At 42.0% G+C, this 17,895-nt stretch overlaps 1 protein-coding gene across 1 annotated transcript in view; it reads left to right on the top strand.

Moving 5' to 3' along the window:
- Nucleotides 1-17,895, top strand: part of LOC139550660 (solute carrier family 22 member 23-like) — a 78,665-nt gene that overhangs the window by 12,485 nt on the left and 48,285 nt on the right. The window contains exons 2-3 of the mRNA XM_071361683.1: nt 14,643-14,746; nt 15,029-15,183. Of these exons, the coding sequence (XP_071217784.1) occupies nt 14,643-14,746; nt 15,029-15,183 (259 nt within the window). The remainder of the gene's footprint in view (nt 1-14,642; nt 14,747-15,028; nt 15,184-17,895) is intronic.

Here is a 17,895-nt window from a genome sequence, read left to right on the forward strand (position 1 = left end):
CGCAAAATGAAACATTCGCCTCGAAACAGTTTTACCTGTGTTCAAAATCAAACACTGCTCTCAAATCATAAACAAAGTGATCAAAATGATATACACTCTCAAGCAGTCAGTAAACAATACACCGAAAAATAGAAACACATTGTTCAAAACATACAATTCTCTGGGAGAAGTAGATTTTTAATCAAAAAAAATATTCATATTTTTCCGTCATTGTCTTTTGATGAACGAAAACATGTTCTATCATAGTAGCTCAAAATTGATCAGAAATTACTACTCTGCTTTGCTCTTTGCAATTTAGTTTTTTGTTCTCCCTCCTCCTTGTACCCCTATTTTTACAGTACTGTACCCTGCATCTCACAAACTTGTCCTTTGTCTCTGTGATACTGTAATTCTTGTTCTTTGTTGATATGAACCTGCAACCAGTCAAAATCTATTGAGCAGTCAGTACTGTTAATAAATGGAAAGCACAATGTTCAGGGCCATACAATTTGTCCATTGTACAGTATACAGCCTACAATGCACTTTACTACAGTATACAATACTAAAAGGGACAAAAATCAAAGGAGTAAACATGTGATCAATGTGCTTCTTCTTGTCTTTGGGCTGGGTCAGGCCAGACCACTTCGTCGACATCACAAGCAAGAGAAGCCTCTTGTGTGCCGTATCCAGCCCTGACATGATTCCTCACCTATATCACCACAGGCTACATCCATGGCTTGCAGCAGATTTACTCTGGTGTAGGGTTGTCTATCATACACTTTCCATCTCCAAGAGGAGAAAAACTCCTCAATCGGATTCAGGAAAAGCGAGTATGGAGGGAGATACAAGTTCATAAACTGCCCATTGATATTAAACCATTCCCTTACCTGAGCAGCTCGGTGGAAACTGACATTGTCCCACACTATCACATAGGTGGGAATGGGATTCTCATTTAGCTCTTGACCCTGCTGCTCTTGAACCTGCTGCTCAAATAAAATATCTCTTAGATTGGCAATACATCTTAGAAGGTGCTGGGTCTTATATGGCCCGAGTGTAACATGGTGATGTAGAACACCATGGTTGCTGATAGCAGCACAGATTGTGACATTGCCACCTCGTTGACCAGGGACTTCAACAATGGCCCGCTGTCCAATCATGTTTCAGCCTCTCCTTCTCCTCTTTGTTAGATTGAAGCGTGCTTCATCGACAAAGATGAACTCATGGGGTCTGTCCAAGGATTCCAAGTCAAATATTGTCTGTGTAGAAATACAATATACTGTATGTAGGATTTTGTAAGTCGTACAGAGACAGTGCTATACTGTAGAGTACAATTAGGCTTCTGATTCACATACATTGTATGTACTGAAGAGTAATGTCATTCACATAGTATGTGTTAGTACTGTAGACAATCTGGATTACAGTAAATGTTTCTGAATGTACACTTACTTGCACCTACTGAGCTTGCAGTTCTTTCACCCTTGGTGAGTTGCGCTCAAAAGGTACTCTGTATACTTGTTTCATTCGCATCCTGTTACGATGGAGGACACGGTCAATTGTGGAAATGCTCACACTGTCGATTCCCTGGAAGTGTGTGTTGTCTTGTATCAGTCGTTCCTGGATTTCTCTGAGTCGTATTGCATTATCTTGAAGGACCATGCCAACTATAACGGCCTCTTGCTCCCGAGTGAATATAGCTGTCCTTCCACCTGCATGTGGCAGCCTTGCAATTCTACAAAAAGTAGTTGTGCAGTTACAAAACATATTCATGCAGTACAATACATACAGTGATTAACTTTACAAATGTCTATTGAAACAGCTGCATATAGTGTAGTACAGTAAATTTGCAATTACAAAAATACAGTAGTATACTGTACCTGTTCTCTTCTCTGAATGTCCTTACTATGGTGGACACAGAAAATCGGCTCAAATTGGGTTGCACTCTATGTCCTGCTACCCTCATTGTCAGTCCATGGACAAGAACATGGTCTATAACTGTTGCTCGAATTTCATCAGATATTTCCACTCTTTGTCTTCCTCTTCCTCTTCGTCCTCCTCTTCCTCTTTCTTGCCCTCCTCCTCCTCTTCCACCTCGTCGCCCATCTCGCATACGCACTCGTCCTCGTCCTCTCACATTGTTTCTTCTATCCATTCTCAGACTTTCTCCTTCCCACCTTTAACAACCTGTTTGCGATCTGAACTGGCTTATATTGGTTGTGTCGCATCATTTGAAACAGGTTAAATCAATTTTGAGTGGTTGTGTTCAATCAATGACATGTGTTCTCTATTTGTATTTGATTGTTGCCACTTGTGTTTACCAGTATGGATGACGTGTGCATTAGAGTGCAGAATGTGTTTTGAGAATGAGAATGTGTTTAGAGTTTTGCTGAAAAGTCTAAGTGAGATCTGCAAATTGTGTTTTACCGTGTGAAATGGTTTAAGGTATTGACAACAGACTGCATAATTAGCTAAATGAGTCCAGGCAACTGAGAACTTTGTTCAGCCAATGGGTTTTAGTGTTTTAGCAATTGAGAAAAACTGTAAGATCAAGTTGTTGGTAGTCCTCCTCCTCTTCAACCGAAGAGGAGGAGTAGTGATTGAACCAAGGCGCAGCTTTGTGAAATGACATGATTTAATAAAGACACGACCAAACAACTAAGACAGAAAACGAACTAGACTTGAATTAACTAACAAAATAACAAAACGAATGTGTAGACAAACCTAGACATACGAACTTACAATAAAACACGAAGAACGCACGAACAGGGAAAAATAGACTACACAAAAATTACGATGTACAAACATACCGAACAGTCCCGTATGGTGCGACAAACACTGAAACAGGAGACAACCACCCACAACGAACACTGTGAAACAACCTACCTAAATATGACTCTCAATTAGAGGAACGCCAAACACCTGCCTCTAATTGAGAGCCATACCAGGCAACCCTTAAACCAACATAGAAACAGACAACATAGAATGCCCACCCAAACTCACGTCCTGACCAACTAACACATACAACAAACTAACAGAAATAGGTCAGGAACGTGACACAAGTGATGGAATGCAAGACTGGAAGAGAAGTAGCTGATCACGCCCTTTCTCTCCTTCCCTCTCTAATCACAAACAGTGAGATTGATCAAATTCATTTAATTATATGGTTCATCTACATTGCCATGACAGGATATGCTGGAGCACTGTGTGTGTGTGTGTGTGTCTGTGTGAGAGAAGTGGTGAGTTAGAAAGCGATGAGAATCATGCAGCAACCGCCTCTCGTTTTACCCACTATCCACCTAATGCTATTTGTTTCGTCTATCTTTCTCTTTCCACACAAAAGAAGGTTACACACTCTCAATCTAAGCTACTATCTTAGTGTACACACACAAACTGAGGAATATCTTTTTTATCCTTGTTGTTTTCAAGTCTGTCTGTGTGGACACTTTCAGGATACAGTAACAAAGTGTTGAGTATTGCCAGGCTCCCTGCAGACCTCAACGACAACACTGCAGATGTATCTGATCAGCTATTCTGTATCTCTCTCACACAGAAACTGGGCTGACAGGCACTGGAACCAACTGTCATTGATAGTGCGCTGTCTCGGACACATACACACACACACACACCTCCTTGCCCTGTCACTGCATGATCATTAGAGAAATAATGCTACGTTTCCTCAGACTGTTAATTGTGCCCCTGAAAGAGAAGATACCATTATCTCCATGAATGTTAACAGTAGAGAGAGACTTCAATAGGCTCATTATGTTTTTGACCTGAGGTGGTTTTTGAATAGATGTCACCATTGTCTGCTCAGCATGTAAATTGTATGTCTTTTTATTATTATTTTTAAAAATTAATTTAACTAGGCTAGTCAGTTAAAAACAAATTCTTATTTACAATGACAGCCTACCCCGGCCAAACCCAGACGACACTGGGCCAATTGTGCACACCGCCCTTTGTGATACAGCCTGGGATTGAACCAGGGACTGTAGTGACGCCTCTTGCACTGAGATGCAGTGCCTTTGACCGCTGCGCCACTCGGGAGTGTTTTTGAACATGTCTGCAATTAGTCCAACCTTTAATGTGTAACTTGAGAATTGATTCTGGAATGATAGTTATCTAGGATATGAATATGAAATACAATTTACACAACAGCTCTGGAATATGGCATTGCTTACATAGGTGATTTCTCAATGAGTCGCATCTTACTTTTCTAAATGATGTCACTGATTGAACAGTTTGGATTTATATTATCACATTTTCTATGACGACTAACGGTGATGGAATGTGTCCCAGAGCTCTCTCTCCCTTTTGCCCTCAGAACAGCCTCAATTCATCAGGCCATGGACTACATGGTGTTGAATGCCTTCCACAGGGATGCTGGCCCATGTTGACTCCAATGCTTTCCACAGTTGTGTCAAGTTGGCTGGATGTCCTTTGGAAGGTGGACCATTCTTGATACACATGGGAAACTGTTGAGCGTGAAAAACCCAGCAGAGTTGCAGTTCTTGACACACTCAAACCGGTGCGCCTTGTACCTACTACCATACCCCGTTCAAAGGCACTTAAATATTTTGTCTTGCCCATTCACCCTCTGAATGGAACACATACACAATCCATGTCTCAGTTGTCTCAAGAGCATTCTCCTCCCCTTCATCTACATTTGTTGAAGTGGATTTAAGAAGTTACATCAATAAGGGATCATAGCTATCTCTCTCTCTCTCTCTCTCTCTCTCTCTCTCTCTCTCTCTCTCTCTCTCTCTCTCTCTCTCTCTCTCTCTCTCTCTCTCTCTATACATTCAGTTCAGGAGTTTTCTGTGTGTTTCTTGCTAATGCACTCAAACAATAAAATAACCGAAGGGGCAGACTTCAAAGGCTTTAGCTTGTATTGTTTAAATATGGACAAGTAATTAAGGATGTGTCCTTCTCCTGCTGGATGTGTGCTTCTCTCTCTCACACCTCCTACTCTCCTCTATTCCCTGATCCCAGAGATGAGAGAATCTTTCTAAACTTATACTGTAAATTAGAAAAAGACTCATAACCAAGGGGATAGTCTGTTGCTAGGCAGTAACTATGCAGCAGTCTCACTCCACTCTCCCTGTCTCCCTCGCCTCACACTCCCTGCCAAGCATTTAATGTGTCTCTCTGTCTCTCTATTTACTCATTATATTTCCCTATTCCCTTTCTCCTTCTTTATCTCTCTCCATTCACTGTCAAGCATTTTGTTTCCTTCTCTATCTCACCCACCTTCTCCCTCTTTCTACTCATTCTCTCATCCCTTCCTCCCTCTTTTTATTTTTTTATTATTTATTTAACCATTATTTAACTAGACGTATCAGTTAAGAACAAATTCTTTTTTACAATGACGGCCTACCAAAAGGCAAAAGGCCTCCTGCGGGGACGGGGGCCTGGGATAAAAAAAGAAAAAAAAGAAATACCATATAAATATAGGACAAAACACACATCACAACAAGAGAGACACAACACTACATAAAGAGAGACCTAAGACAACAACATAACAAGGCAGCAACACATGACAACACAGTATGGTAGCAACACAACATGACAACAACATGGTAGCAACACAACATGGTAGCAGCACAAAAACATGGTACAACGATGATTGGGCAAAGTCAACAGCACAAAGGTCAAGAAGGTAGAGACAACAATACATCATACAAAGCAGCCACAACTGTCAGTAAGAGTGTCCATGTTTGAGTCTTTGAATGAAAAGATTGAGATAAAACAGTCCAGTTTGAGTGTGTGTTTGCAGCTCGTTCCAGTCGCTACCTGCAGCGAACTGAAAAGAGGAACGACCCAGGGATGTGTGTGCTTTGGGGACCTTTAACAGAATGTGACTGGCAGAACGGGTTTTGTATGTGGAGAATGAGGGCTGCAGTAGGTATCTCAGATAGGGGGGAGTGAGGCCTAAGAGGGTTTTATAAATAAGCATCAACCAGTGGGTCTTGCGACGGGTATACAGAGATGACCAGTTTACAGAGGAGTATAGAGTGCAGTGTCCTATAAGGAGCATTGGTGGCAAATCTGATGGCCGAATGGTAAAGAACACGTAGCCGCTCGAGAGCACCTTTACCTGCCGATCTATAAATTATGTCTCCGTAATCTAGCATGGGTAGGAGGGTCATCTGAATCAGGGTTAGTTTGGCAGCTGGGGTGAAAGGAGCGATTACGATAGAGGAAACCAAGTCTAGATTTAACTTTAGCCTGCAGCTTTGATATGTGCTGAGAGAAGGACAGCCGTATAGCCATAATCCCAAGTATTTGTATGAGGTGACAACTTCAAGCTCTAAACCCTCAAGAGGTAGTAATAACACCTGTGGGAAGAGGGGCATTCTTCTTACCAAACCACATGACCTTTGTTTTGGAGGTGCTCAGACCAAGGTTAAGGATAGATAAAGCTATATGGACACTACGAAAGCTTTGTTGTAGAGCATTTAACACTAAATCCGGGGAGGAGCCAGCTGAGTATAAGACTGTATCTCTAGTTAGATATGTACTGTACATGCAGCTGTGGCCGTTGGTGTTAAATGACACGGTAGACACCGCAGCAGGATGCCTGCAGGGGGGCTCCTGCCCCCCCCCCCCACTCACTTGGGTTAGTGTTCGGGGCCTGATGCCCTCCCTTGCTGTCACACACAGACCCAGAGCACCAATAGGCCTTTTGTACTCCCGCCTGCCTGTCAAACTAAAGGATTAATAAGGCATTGCCTACTGTCTAACATAGAGCCTACAATTCAGCTATCCCTAATGAACATTACAATAGTGAGTGAGGGCACTAAAGGAAGCATATGGGACGGAATGTTCTGTCGAGTAGCTAGCTGAACTTCTGTAGTGACATGACCGTGGTCACGTACGGTCGACATCAGGTTTACTAGCTAACATATTTTGTCCCTTGACCTCAGTCGTGGTTAGGATTTTTATCGTGGTTAACATTAAAACACTCTGTTCCTCTAACTAAGATGTGGTCAGGCTTCTTGCACAGTCAGCTCTCTCTTTGGTGCTTATTAATGGTTGAGGTTCCTTTCAACTGTGCGGTCACCAGCTGCTTTGAACTGCGTTCATCTGTCACGCTTAGTCAGGCACCCTGGCCGCGTGGTCTGGTTGATCCCCCATTCTGCACGGTCATGAGTTCTCCATATCCCATGGTCTTATACATAGTCCCAGCTCTGACACACATCACATTTTCAACACGCAAGTTTGACACGGCCAAAGACAGAGCAGACTTCCTTGGCTTTGACACACTACCTCATGGTTTATGTGGTATTACTCAACATTGGGGAACTTGTTTGCCTCCCATCTTGGTCTTGTCCCCTAGTGACATCGATACCGAAAGTATGCATGTGTGTGTCATGTGATCACTGCCTCGTGACAGTGCATAATCGTGGAGCTGGAGCTTTTTACCCTGAACAGGACAGATCGCTATGCCAGAGGTTATAAGAGGTCATAAACTCTAATAGCCTAAAGACATATTGTGAGTGGGGAACTTCAGTTTCAATTGAGAAGGAAATACAGAGTGCAAACTCAGTCCTCCTGTCCCCAAATGAAGAACATTGTTTTATTCGTTCTAGGGCTGTCCCCGACTAAAACAAATCTTGGTAACCCGAAAGTCGTCTGTTCTTTCACCCAATCGAGTGGTCAAAATTGTTAAAAGTCTATTTTTCCATATACAGTTGAAGTGGGAAGTTTACATACACCTTAGCCAAATACATTTAAACTCAGTTCTTCACAATTCCTGACATTTAATCCTAGTAAAAATCCCCTGTCTTAAGTCAAATCAAATCAAATCAAAATGTATTTGTCACATACACATGGTTAGCAGATGTTAATGCGAGTGTAGCGAAATGCTTGTGCTTCTAGTTCCGACAATGCAGTAATAACCAACAAGTAATCTAACCTAACAATTCCACAACTACTACCTTATACACACAAGTGTAAAGGGATAAATAATATGTACATAAAGATATATGAATGAGTGATGGTACAGAACGGCATAGGCAAGATGCAGTAGATGGTATAGAGTACAGTATATACATGTGAGATGAGTAATGTAGGGTATATAAACATAAAGTGGCATAGTTTAAAGTGGCTAGTGATACATGTATTACATAAAGATGGCAAGATACAGTAGATGATATAGAGTACAGTATATACATATGAGATGAGTAGTGTAGGGTATGTAAACATTATATTAAGTGGCATTGTTTAAAGTGGCTAGTGATACATTTTTACATAATTTCCATCAATTCCCATTATTAAAGTGGCTGGAGTTGAGTCAGTATGTTGGCAGCGGCCACTAAATGTTAGTGGTGGCTGTTAGGATCACTATATATTTAAGAATGTGAAATGTCAGAATAATAGTAGAGAGAATGATTTATTTCAGCTTTTATTTCTTTCATCACATCCCCAGTGGGTCAGAAGTTTACATACACTCAATTAGTATTTGGTAGCATTGCATTTAAATTGTTTAACTTGGGTCAAATGTTTCAGGCAGCCCTCCACAAGCTTCCCACAATAAGTTGGGTGAATTTTGGCCCATTTCAGCTGACAGATCTGGTGTAACTGAGTCAGGTTAGTAGGCCTCCTTGCTCGCACACGCTTTTTCAGTTCTGCCCACACATTTACTATAGGATTGAGGTCAGGGCTTTGTGATGGCCACTCCAATACCTTGACTTTGTTGTCCTTAAGCCATTTTGCCACAACTTTGGAAGTATGCTTGGGGTCATTGTCAATTTGGCAGACCCATTTGTGACCAAGCTTTAACTTCCGGACTGATGTCTTGAGATGTTGCTTCAATATATCCACATAATTTTCCTCCCTCATGACGCCATCTGTTTTGTGAAGTGCTCCAGTCCCTCCTGCAGCAAAGCACCCCCACAACATGATGCTGCCACCCCCGTGCTTCACGGTTGGGATGGTGTTCTTCGGCTTGCATGCCTCCCCCCTTTTCCTCCAAACATAACGATGGTCATTATAGCCAAACAGTTCTATTTTTGTTTCATCAGACCAGAGGACATTTCTCCAAAAAGTACGATCTTTGTCCCCATGTGCAGTTGCAAACCGTAGTCTGGCTTTTTTATGGCGGTTTTGGAGCAGTGGCTTCTTCCTTGCTGAGCGGCCTTTCAGGTTATGTCGATATAGAACTGTTTTACTGTGGATATAGATACTTTTGTACCTGTTTCCTCCAACATCTTCACAAGGTCCTTTGCTGTTGTTCTGGGATTGATTTGCACTTTTCACACCAAAGTACGTTCATCTCTAGGAGACAGAACGCGTCTCCTTCCTGAGCGGTATGACGGCTGCGTGGTCCCATGGTGTTTATACTTGCGTACTATTGTTTGTACAGATGAACGTGGCACCTTCAGGCATTTGGAAATTGCTCCCAAGGATGAACCAGACTTGTGGAGGTCTACATTTTCTTTTCTGATTTCTTTTAATTTTCCCATGATGTCAAGCAAAGAGGCACTGAGTTTGAAGGTAGGCCTTGAAATACATCCACAGGTAGACCTCCAATTGACTCAAATGATGTCAATTAGCCTATCAGAAGCTTCTAAAGCCATGACATAATTTTCTGGAATTTTCCGAGCTGTTTAAAAGCACAGTCAACTTAGTGTATGTAAACTTCTGACCCACTGGAATTGTGATACAGTGAATTATTAGTGAATTAATCTGTCTGTAAACAATTGTTGGAAAAATTACTTGTGTCATGCACAAAGTAGATGCCCTAACCATTGCCAAAACTATAGTTTGTTATCAAGAAATTTGTGGAGTGGTTGAAAAACAAGTTTTAATGACTCCAACCTAAGTGTTTGGTAACTTCCGACTTCAACTGTATAGACACACCCTATGTGTTTTAATAAAATAAACTATATGCTTTGAGCTTGTCTGATGCTTTAAAACTTCTTAGGGATAGGTGTCCTGCTAGCGGGACAACTGTCGACAACATCCTGTGAAATTGGAGGGCACGCAATTCAAATAAATAATCGTAATATGAAACATTCATGAACATACAAGTATCTTGTATCATCTAAAAGCTTAAATTCTTGTTAATCTAACTGCATTGTCCGATTTATAATAGGCTTTACACGAAAGCATACCATGCGATTGTCAGAGGATGGCGCCCCACATCAACATATTTTTCAACCAGCACAGGCTTCACAAAATCACAAATAGCGATAAAATAAATCACTTACTTTTGAAAATATTCCTCTGTTTGCAATCCCAAGGATCCCAGCTACAACATGAATGGTCGTCTTGTTAGATAAAATCCTTCTTTATATCCCAAAAAGTCTGTTTAGTTGGCGCCATCGATTTCAGTAATCCACTCGTTCAACATGCAGACAAAGGAGTCCAAAAAGCTACCGCTAAACTTCGTCCAAACAAGTCAAACAAAAAAGTTAATATTTATATAAAAAAATCTGAGTTTACATTGGCGCGTTACATTCACTAGTTCCAAAAACATCAAGTGATTTTGCATAGCCGCATCGTTTCAACAGAAATACTCATCATAAATGTAGATGATAATACAAGTTATACACATGGAATTATAGATATACCTCTCCTTAATGCAACCGCTGTGTCAGATTTCAAAAAAACTTTACGGAAAAAGCAAATCATGCAATAATCTGAGACGGCGCTCAGAACAATAACCAAATTTGACGCCATGTTGGAGTCAACGAAACCAGAAAATACATGATAAATGTTTCCTTACCTTTGATGAACTTCATCAGAATGCAGTCCTAGGAATCCCAGGTCCACAATAAATGCTTGATTTGTTCGATAATGTCCGTTATTTATGTCCAATTAGCTACTTTGGTTAGCGCGTTTGGTAAACAATTCCAAAGTCACAAAGCGCGTCCACTATAACGTGACGAAATATCCAAAAGTTCCATAACAGTCAGTAGAAACATGTCAAACGATGTACTGAATCAATCTTTAGAATGTTGTTAACATACATCTTGAATAACGTTCCAACCGGAGAATTACATTGACTTCAGTTGAGCGATGGAACGGAGCTGCCTATCACGTGAACGCGCGTGGTCAAAGCATGGTCAGCTCGTGGCAGTGCTGACTAATTCCTGTCTCCTTCGGCCCCCCTCACATTAGAGTCATCAGACAAAGTTCTATTGACTGTTGACATCTAGTGGAAGCCGTAGGAAGTGAAAACTCATCCATATCTCGCTGTAATTTCAATGAGAGCTTGGTTGAAAATCTGCCACCTCAGAAAAAATCCAAACAGGAAGTGGAACTTCTCAGGTTTTTGCCTGCCATATGAGTTCTGTTATACTCACAGACATAATTCAAACAGTTTTAGAAACTTCAGAGTGTTTTCTATCCAACACTACTAATAATATGCAAATATATATCTGAATATATATCTTCATATCTGAAAATCATTGTCATGTGGTTAATAAAAATTATATCCAAATCTAAATGAAAATGATACAAACCTAAAAAGTTAATTCTATTGCCATTGCCAACAATGTAAAAATAGCCTACATAAAGCCAACAAATAAAAACATTGCAGCCTGCAGGTAGAAAATATCCTGATATAAATGAATATCATATAAATCACATTGGCTACATATGGCCTGTCTGCAAGGAACTTGAAACATTGCATCAGTTGTACAGCGTTTCCGCCGACACATTGGTGTGTCTGGCTTCCAGCTTAAGTGAGCAGTGTGTCAAGAAGCAGTGAGGTCTGGCAGGGTCGCGTTTCGGAGGATTCATGGCTCTCGACATTTGCCTCTCCTGAGTCCGTACGGGAGTTGCAGCTGTGGGACAAGACTGTAACTACGAATTGGATATGGAAAAAGGGCTACAAAAATTATTACAAAAAATAAACGAATCACTTGGATCTGGCCTGAAACTTGCACTAACTAACTTGCAATATTGTATCAAATATTCTGTTCCCTCAGAGTTTCCTGCCCCAGCGAGCTCAGGACAGACAACAGCTGTAGGCCATTTGCACAAGGGATAAGAAGCAGTGCTCAACTTGGGCAGGAGCTCACCAGAGCTGAGTACCGGCACCTCAAATTTTCTCCTGCTTGAGCTCCTGTTCCTCTCATAGAATATTAGCTCAAAAGTATTGTAGAGCTCCTGCACCTAAATATAAACAGTACCAGAACCTATTCCAGTCCAAGTCAAACACAGATAAGAAGTAATCAGGTAGGCCTATTTTATGACGTTTCCACTGGATCAGAGCATGACATTTTTCCCTTCCACGCTGAGTGGTTATCGAAAGGGAGAAAGCTAGATAGATTTTTCAAATACATTGAGGAACTATTGTAATTCTCAATGGATGTAAAAACAGACTTTGTTTTCTTGCTGTTTGAGGTGAAGAAAACATTAATCTGAGAAGATCCACAGGTCATAGTTGGTGATGCATAAAGCCAATCAAAAATACTATCAAATCCCCCTACTTCTATGCGTGCGTGTCCTTACTCAACATTGACAGGATCGCTCCAAACAAAACACAATGACTAAATTCACAAAACTCGTAAATGGAATGAAAATAAACTAAAAATTGTTTCTCACAAGTGTAGAATAGGTTGTGCACTCTGCAAACAATGTGTCGACTCTGACAATGAAAACGGGAAGACTGGAATAATAATATTGAATGCATTATCATAAATGACTGTAACCAAAGTAACAAACATTGTAGATTAGAAATGCTAGGAAATAACAGTAAATCTACTACTGGTGATATATGTATTGTGGAATTGACAGACACTGACAATCAAACGCAAACAATTCACACAATGAAGTTCTGAAACAATGAATGTGCAGAAATTAGCGGGAGAGAGCGCATTCTGGAGAGAGAAGTGCATTGTGCATCTGGGCGCATTGTCAATCCGACGTCTGCCTTGGCCAGGTGATACGACCTCAGCAGAAGTCAGGGCATTCATACTTCTTGCGCTTTGCAGAACAGTGCAGAGCTGTTGTCAAGGAAGTGAGTTTGTATTTTCTACCGTCAACCAATCATGTCAATGTGGCGCTGTACAGAGAGCTCCACGTTGTTACAAAATTTGGGAGGCGCATGGTAATACGGTACAGAGCTCGATTTGGCCTCTGCATGGCTGTGCAGGCTCAAGCATGAATTGGCTTTTAGTCTAGGCCACCGCAATGGATTAGTTCACTGAGATGGGCACAAATATATTTATATTTATTTATATATATTTGTTACTGCTCGACTAAGACAATCTCGGTCAACCAACAGCCTAACGACCAAACAATCGACCAGTTCCGAGCCATTGCATTCACGTTTACCAGAAATCAAAAAGCAATGCAAAGTAATGGATGTGCTGTTTGGTACTTTCCAAAGCTGTGTCTTTGGGTATGTATTGGCTAATCTCAGAATTTGGAACCAAATCTTGTGTGTGCTTGTCTGTCTCTGTTGGCTAACCAGAGCTATACTCCGGGTGTCACATCGATAGACAGACACCCCATGTGTCACACACCTGTCACCATCACGCCCCACCCTTACACACCCTCTCCTTGACTCTTATATCCCTCAGACAGCTGGGAGCACAGAGGAGGCTCCATTCCAGACCAGAGTACCAGGAACCCAGTAACCCCAACAGCCTGCCTCTCAGTACTGTTTACTCACAGCTGCATTGGGCTGAAAGTGTGGGGTGATAGTGGAGTGGATAAGTCAAACAGATTTGGGGTGACATTATCATCATTGACTAAAGTGGGTTTATTCTGTATGTTTTGTACACATACTTTACAACGTAGACTTGAATCAGTAAAGGATTGATTTATTAGACATACTCTACATATATCTACTTCAGTTCCCCCTAAGGTTTTTTCCCAGCAGCGGTGGCAGAGTTAGCAGGGGATGAATGGGGTCTAGCTATTTTTTGCACTGTACTTTATTTATCAATGTTTGATTGATTTGTCCAAAGTAGGTTCCTTCTGTTCACACTTGTATTTACCTACAATTGTATTCATCCACAAATAATACAAAAAGATGTGCATGGATGTATTGCTAATGCAGATCAGCTGTAGTGGCACAGCATACTTTGCATTCTTGGAAGCCTACTACTGATGGGGCAGAGGACTACACTACACAGCCAGAGGAAGAGCACACAGGCATGGGGGGTTGAAGTGGGGGTATACATCATTATAGACAACACACAGGGCAATCTAGGCATTGGAAGGGGAAACTCAACATAATAGGCTACAGCACATTTACATGGTTGAACACTTCTAATGGAGGCTTTAAATCAATGGTTATTCTCTCTTTATGTTTCAAGGCGTTGTTAGCAAAGTGGGATGTCGGTTAGGGAAACTGGATTGAGATCAGGTGTGTGCAGCCTGGTTCAAATCCAATAGGAAGTTAGCTAGAATGCTCTTGTAGCTCTGAGTTAATGTTCCCATACAATCTGACAAATAATGTATATGCTTCATGTCCTTATTAGATATATTGAGTAACACTCTAGCTGAGATTAGTCTGAATACAAAATGGCTGATGTGAATGGGTTGTTTCTCCGTATGCCATAATTTGGCTGCCCTCTGTGTGTTTGTTACTTAGTGTGAGAGTCTTTCAGAGGAGTTGGGATAAAGCAGAAGACACGTTTCCGTTTGACATTTGTGTTCATTAGACAATCCAGTAACCTTCCTCTGTTCTTCTTCATCTTCTACAGTGGAGTCTGGTGTGTGACTCGGCGTGGAAGGTCCATATTGCTAAGTTCTCTCTGCTGGTGGGATCCATATTCGGATACCTGGTCTTTGGGGTCCTGGCAGACTGGTGAGTTTAATTATTCACTATTACATAATAAGTTGTTACATAATATCTTTACTACATAATACAGTTATTACATCATATATTTTCATAGACATTTCGTTCAGGAGTTTTCAGTATGTTTCTTTTTAATGCCCTGAAACAATACTCTAAGGGACAGACTTCAAAGGCTTTAGCTTGTATTGTTTAAATATGGACAAGTAATTAAGGATCTTTCCTACTGTATTTGTGCTTCATCCTCTCTCTCTCTCTGTCTCTCTCTCCCTCCTTCTCTCCCTCCATCCTCAGGTTTGGTCGCCACCCGGTCCTAATAATCTCGGTCCTGTTCATGCTGGTGTTTGGTCTGACCGTGGCCTTCTCTGTCAACGTTCCCATGTTCAGCACCCTGCGCTTCTTCGAGGGCTTCTGCTTGGCAGGCATCGCCCTCTCCCTCTACATCCTCAGTAAGTCCTCAGTAAGTCCTGCAGACCTACTACACCATGCTATTCTGCATGCCTTCGCTATACTGTACAGTCCATTGATTTATCTGTTAGGTGAGAATTTCTATTAGCGCTTTAGTAATGGATGTGCTGCTGTGTGGGCAGTAGTTGTTTCCCATAGCCTTGTCTTTGTGGGGTGTGTTATAGTTAGTAGACCCCCATGTCTTGAGTTAGGATTCACATTCTATATATTGTCAGATGGTGTTGCTGTATGCCTAAAAGTAAGGAAATCCCCAAGTCATGAGGTGTACAGTGCATTTGGAAAGTATTCAGACCCCTTGACTTTTTCCACATTTTGTTACGTTACAGCCTTATTCTAAAAACGATGAAATAATTTTTTCCCCTCATCAATCTACACACAGTACCCCATTATGACAAAACAAAAACAGGTTTTTAGACATTTTTGGAAATTTATAAAAAAATTGAAAACTGAAATATCACATTTACGTAAGTGTTCAGACCCTTTACTCAGCACTTTGTTGAAGAACCTTTGGCAGCGATTACAGCCTCGAGTCTTCTTGGGTATGACGCTACAAACTTGGCACACCTGTATTTGGGGAGTTTTCCCCATTCTTCTCTGCAGATCCTCTCAAGATCTGTCAGGTTGGATGGGGAGTGTCGCTGCACAGCTATTTTCAGGTCTCTCCAGAGATGTTTGATCATGTTCAGGCTCTGTCTGGGCCACTCAAAGATATTCTGAGACTTGTCCCGAAGCCACTCCTGCAATGTCTTGGCTTTGTGCTTAGGGTTGTTGTCCTGTTCGAAGGTGAACCTTTGCCCCAGTCTGAGGTCCTGAACGCTCTGAAGCAGGTTTTCATCAAGGATTTCTCTGTACTTTGCTCCGTTCATCCTTCCCTCGATCCCAGTCCCTGCAGCTGTTGAAAACATCCCCACAGCATGATGCTACCACCACCATGCTTCACCATAGGGATGGTGCCAGGTTTTCTCCAGACGTGAGGCTTGACATTCAGGCCGAAGAGTTCAATCTTGGTTTCATCAGACCAGAGAATCTTGTTTCTCATGGTCTGAGAGTCTAGGTGCCTTTTGGCAAACTCCAAGTGGGCTTTCATGTGCATTTTACTGAGGAGTGGCTTCCGTCTGGCCACTCTACAAAAGCCTGATTGGTGGAGTGTGCAGAGATGGTTGTCCTTCTGGAAGGTTCTCCCATCTCCACAGAGGAACCCCGGAGCTCTGTCAGAGTGACCATCGGGTTCTTGGTCATTTTTTTCCTACATGTATTTTTTTATTTCACCTTTATTTAACCAGGTAGGCCAGTTGAGAACAAGTTCTCATTTACAACTGCGACCTGGCCAAGATAAAGCAAAACAGTGTGACAAAAACACAACACAGAGTTACACATGGAATAAAAAAGCGTACAGTCAATAACAAGTAATTACAATTTAGCAAATTAACACTAGAGTGATAGATGTGCAGAAGATGATGTGCAAGTAGAAATACTGGAAAGACTAGTGCGCAAAAGAGCTAAAAAGTGAATAAAACAATATGGGGATGAGGTAGGTAGTTGGATGGGCTATTTACAGATGGGCTGTGTACAGCTGCAGCGATCGGTAAGCTGCACAGATAGCTGATGCTTAAAGTTAGTGAGGGAGATATAAGTCTCCAACTTCAGTGATTTTTGCAATTCGTTCCAGTCATTCGCAGCAGAGAACTGGAAGGAAAGGCGGCCAAAGGAGGTGTTGGCTTTGGGGATGACCAGGGAAATATACCTGCTGGAGCGCGTGCTACGGGTGGGTGTTGTTATGGTGACCAGTGAGCTGAGATAAGGCGGAGCTTTACCTAGCAGAGACTTATAGATGACCTGGAATCAGTGGGTCTGGCGACGAATATGTAGCGAGGGCCAGCCGACAAGAGTATCAGGTCACAGTGGTGGGTAGTATATGGGGCTTTGGTGGCAAAACGGATGGCACTGTGATAGACTGCATCCAGTTTGCTGAGTAGAGTGTTGGAGGCTATTTTGTAAATGACATCGCCGAAGTCGAGGATCGGTAGGATAGTCCGTTTTACGAGGGTATGTTTGGCAGCGTGAGTGAAGGAGGCTTTGTTGCAAATTAGGAAGCCGATTCTAGATTTAATTTTGGATTGAAGATGTTTAATGTGAGTCTGGAAGGAGAGTTCACGGTCTAGCCAGACAACTAGGTATTTGTAGTTGTCCACATATTCTAAGTTAGCTAGTCGGGCGGGCGGGTGCGGGCAGCGATCGGTTGAAGAGCATGCAGTTAATTTGACTAGCGTTTAAGAGCAGTTGGAGGCCACGGAATGAGTGTTGTATGGCATATTGAAGCTCGTTTGGAGGTTTGTTAACACAGTGTCCAAAGAAGGGCAAAATGTATACAGAATGGTGTCATCTGCGTAGAGGTGGATCAAGGAATCACCCGCAGCAAGAGCGACATCGTTGATATATACAGAGAAAAGAGTCGGCCCGAGAATTGAACCCTGTGGTACTCCCACAGAGACTGCCAGAGGTCCGGACAACAGGCCCTCCGATTTGACACACTGAACTCTATCTGAGAAGTAGTTGGTGAACCAGGCGAAGCAGTCATTTGAGAAACCAAGGCTCCTGAGTCTGCCGTTTTCTCCCTGACCAAGACCCTTCTCCCCCAATTTCTCAGTTTGGCAGGGCGGCCAGCTCTAGGAAGAGTCTTGGTGGTTCCGAAC

Source organism: Salvelinus alpinus, chromosome 23 (assembly GCF_045679555.1).
Source record: "Salvelinus alpinus chromosome 23, SLU_Salpinus.1, whole genome shotgun sequence".
Taxonomy (NCBI): Eukaryota; Metazoa; Chordata; class Actinopteri; order Salmoniformes; family Salmonidae; genus Salvelinus; species Salvelinus alpinus.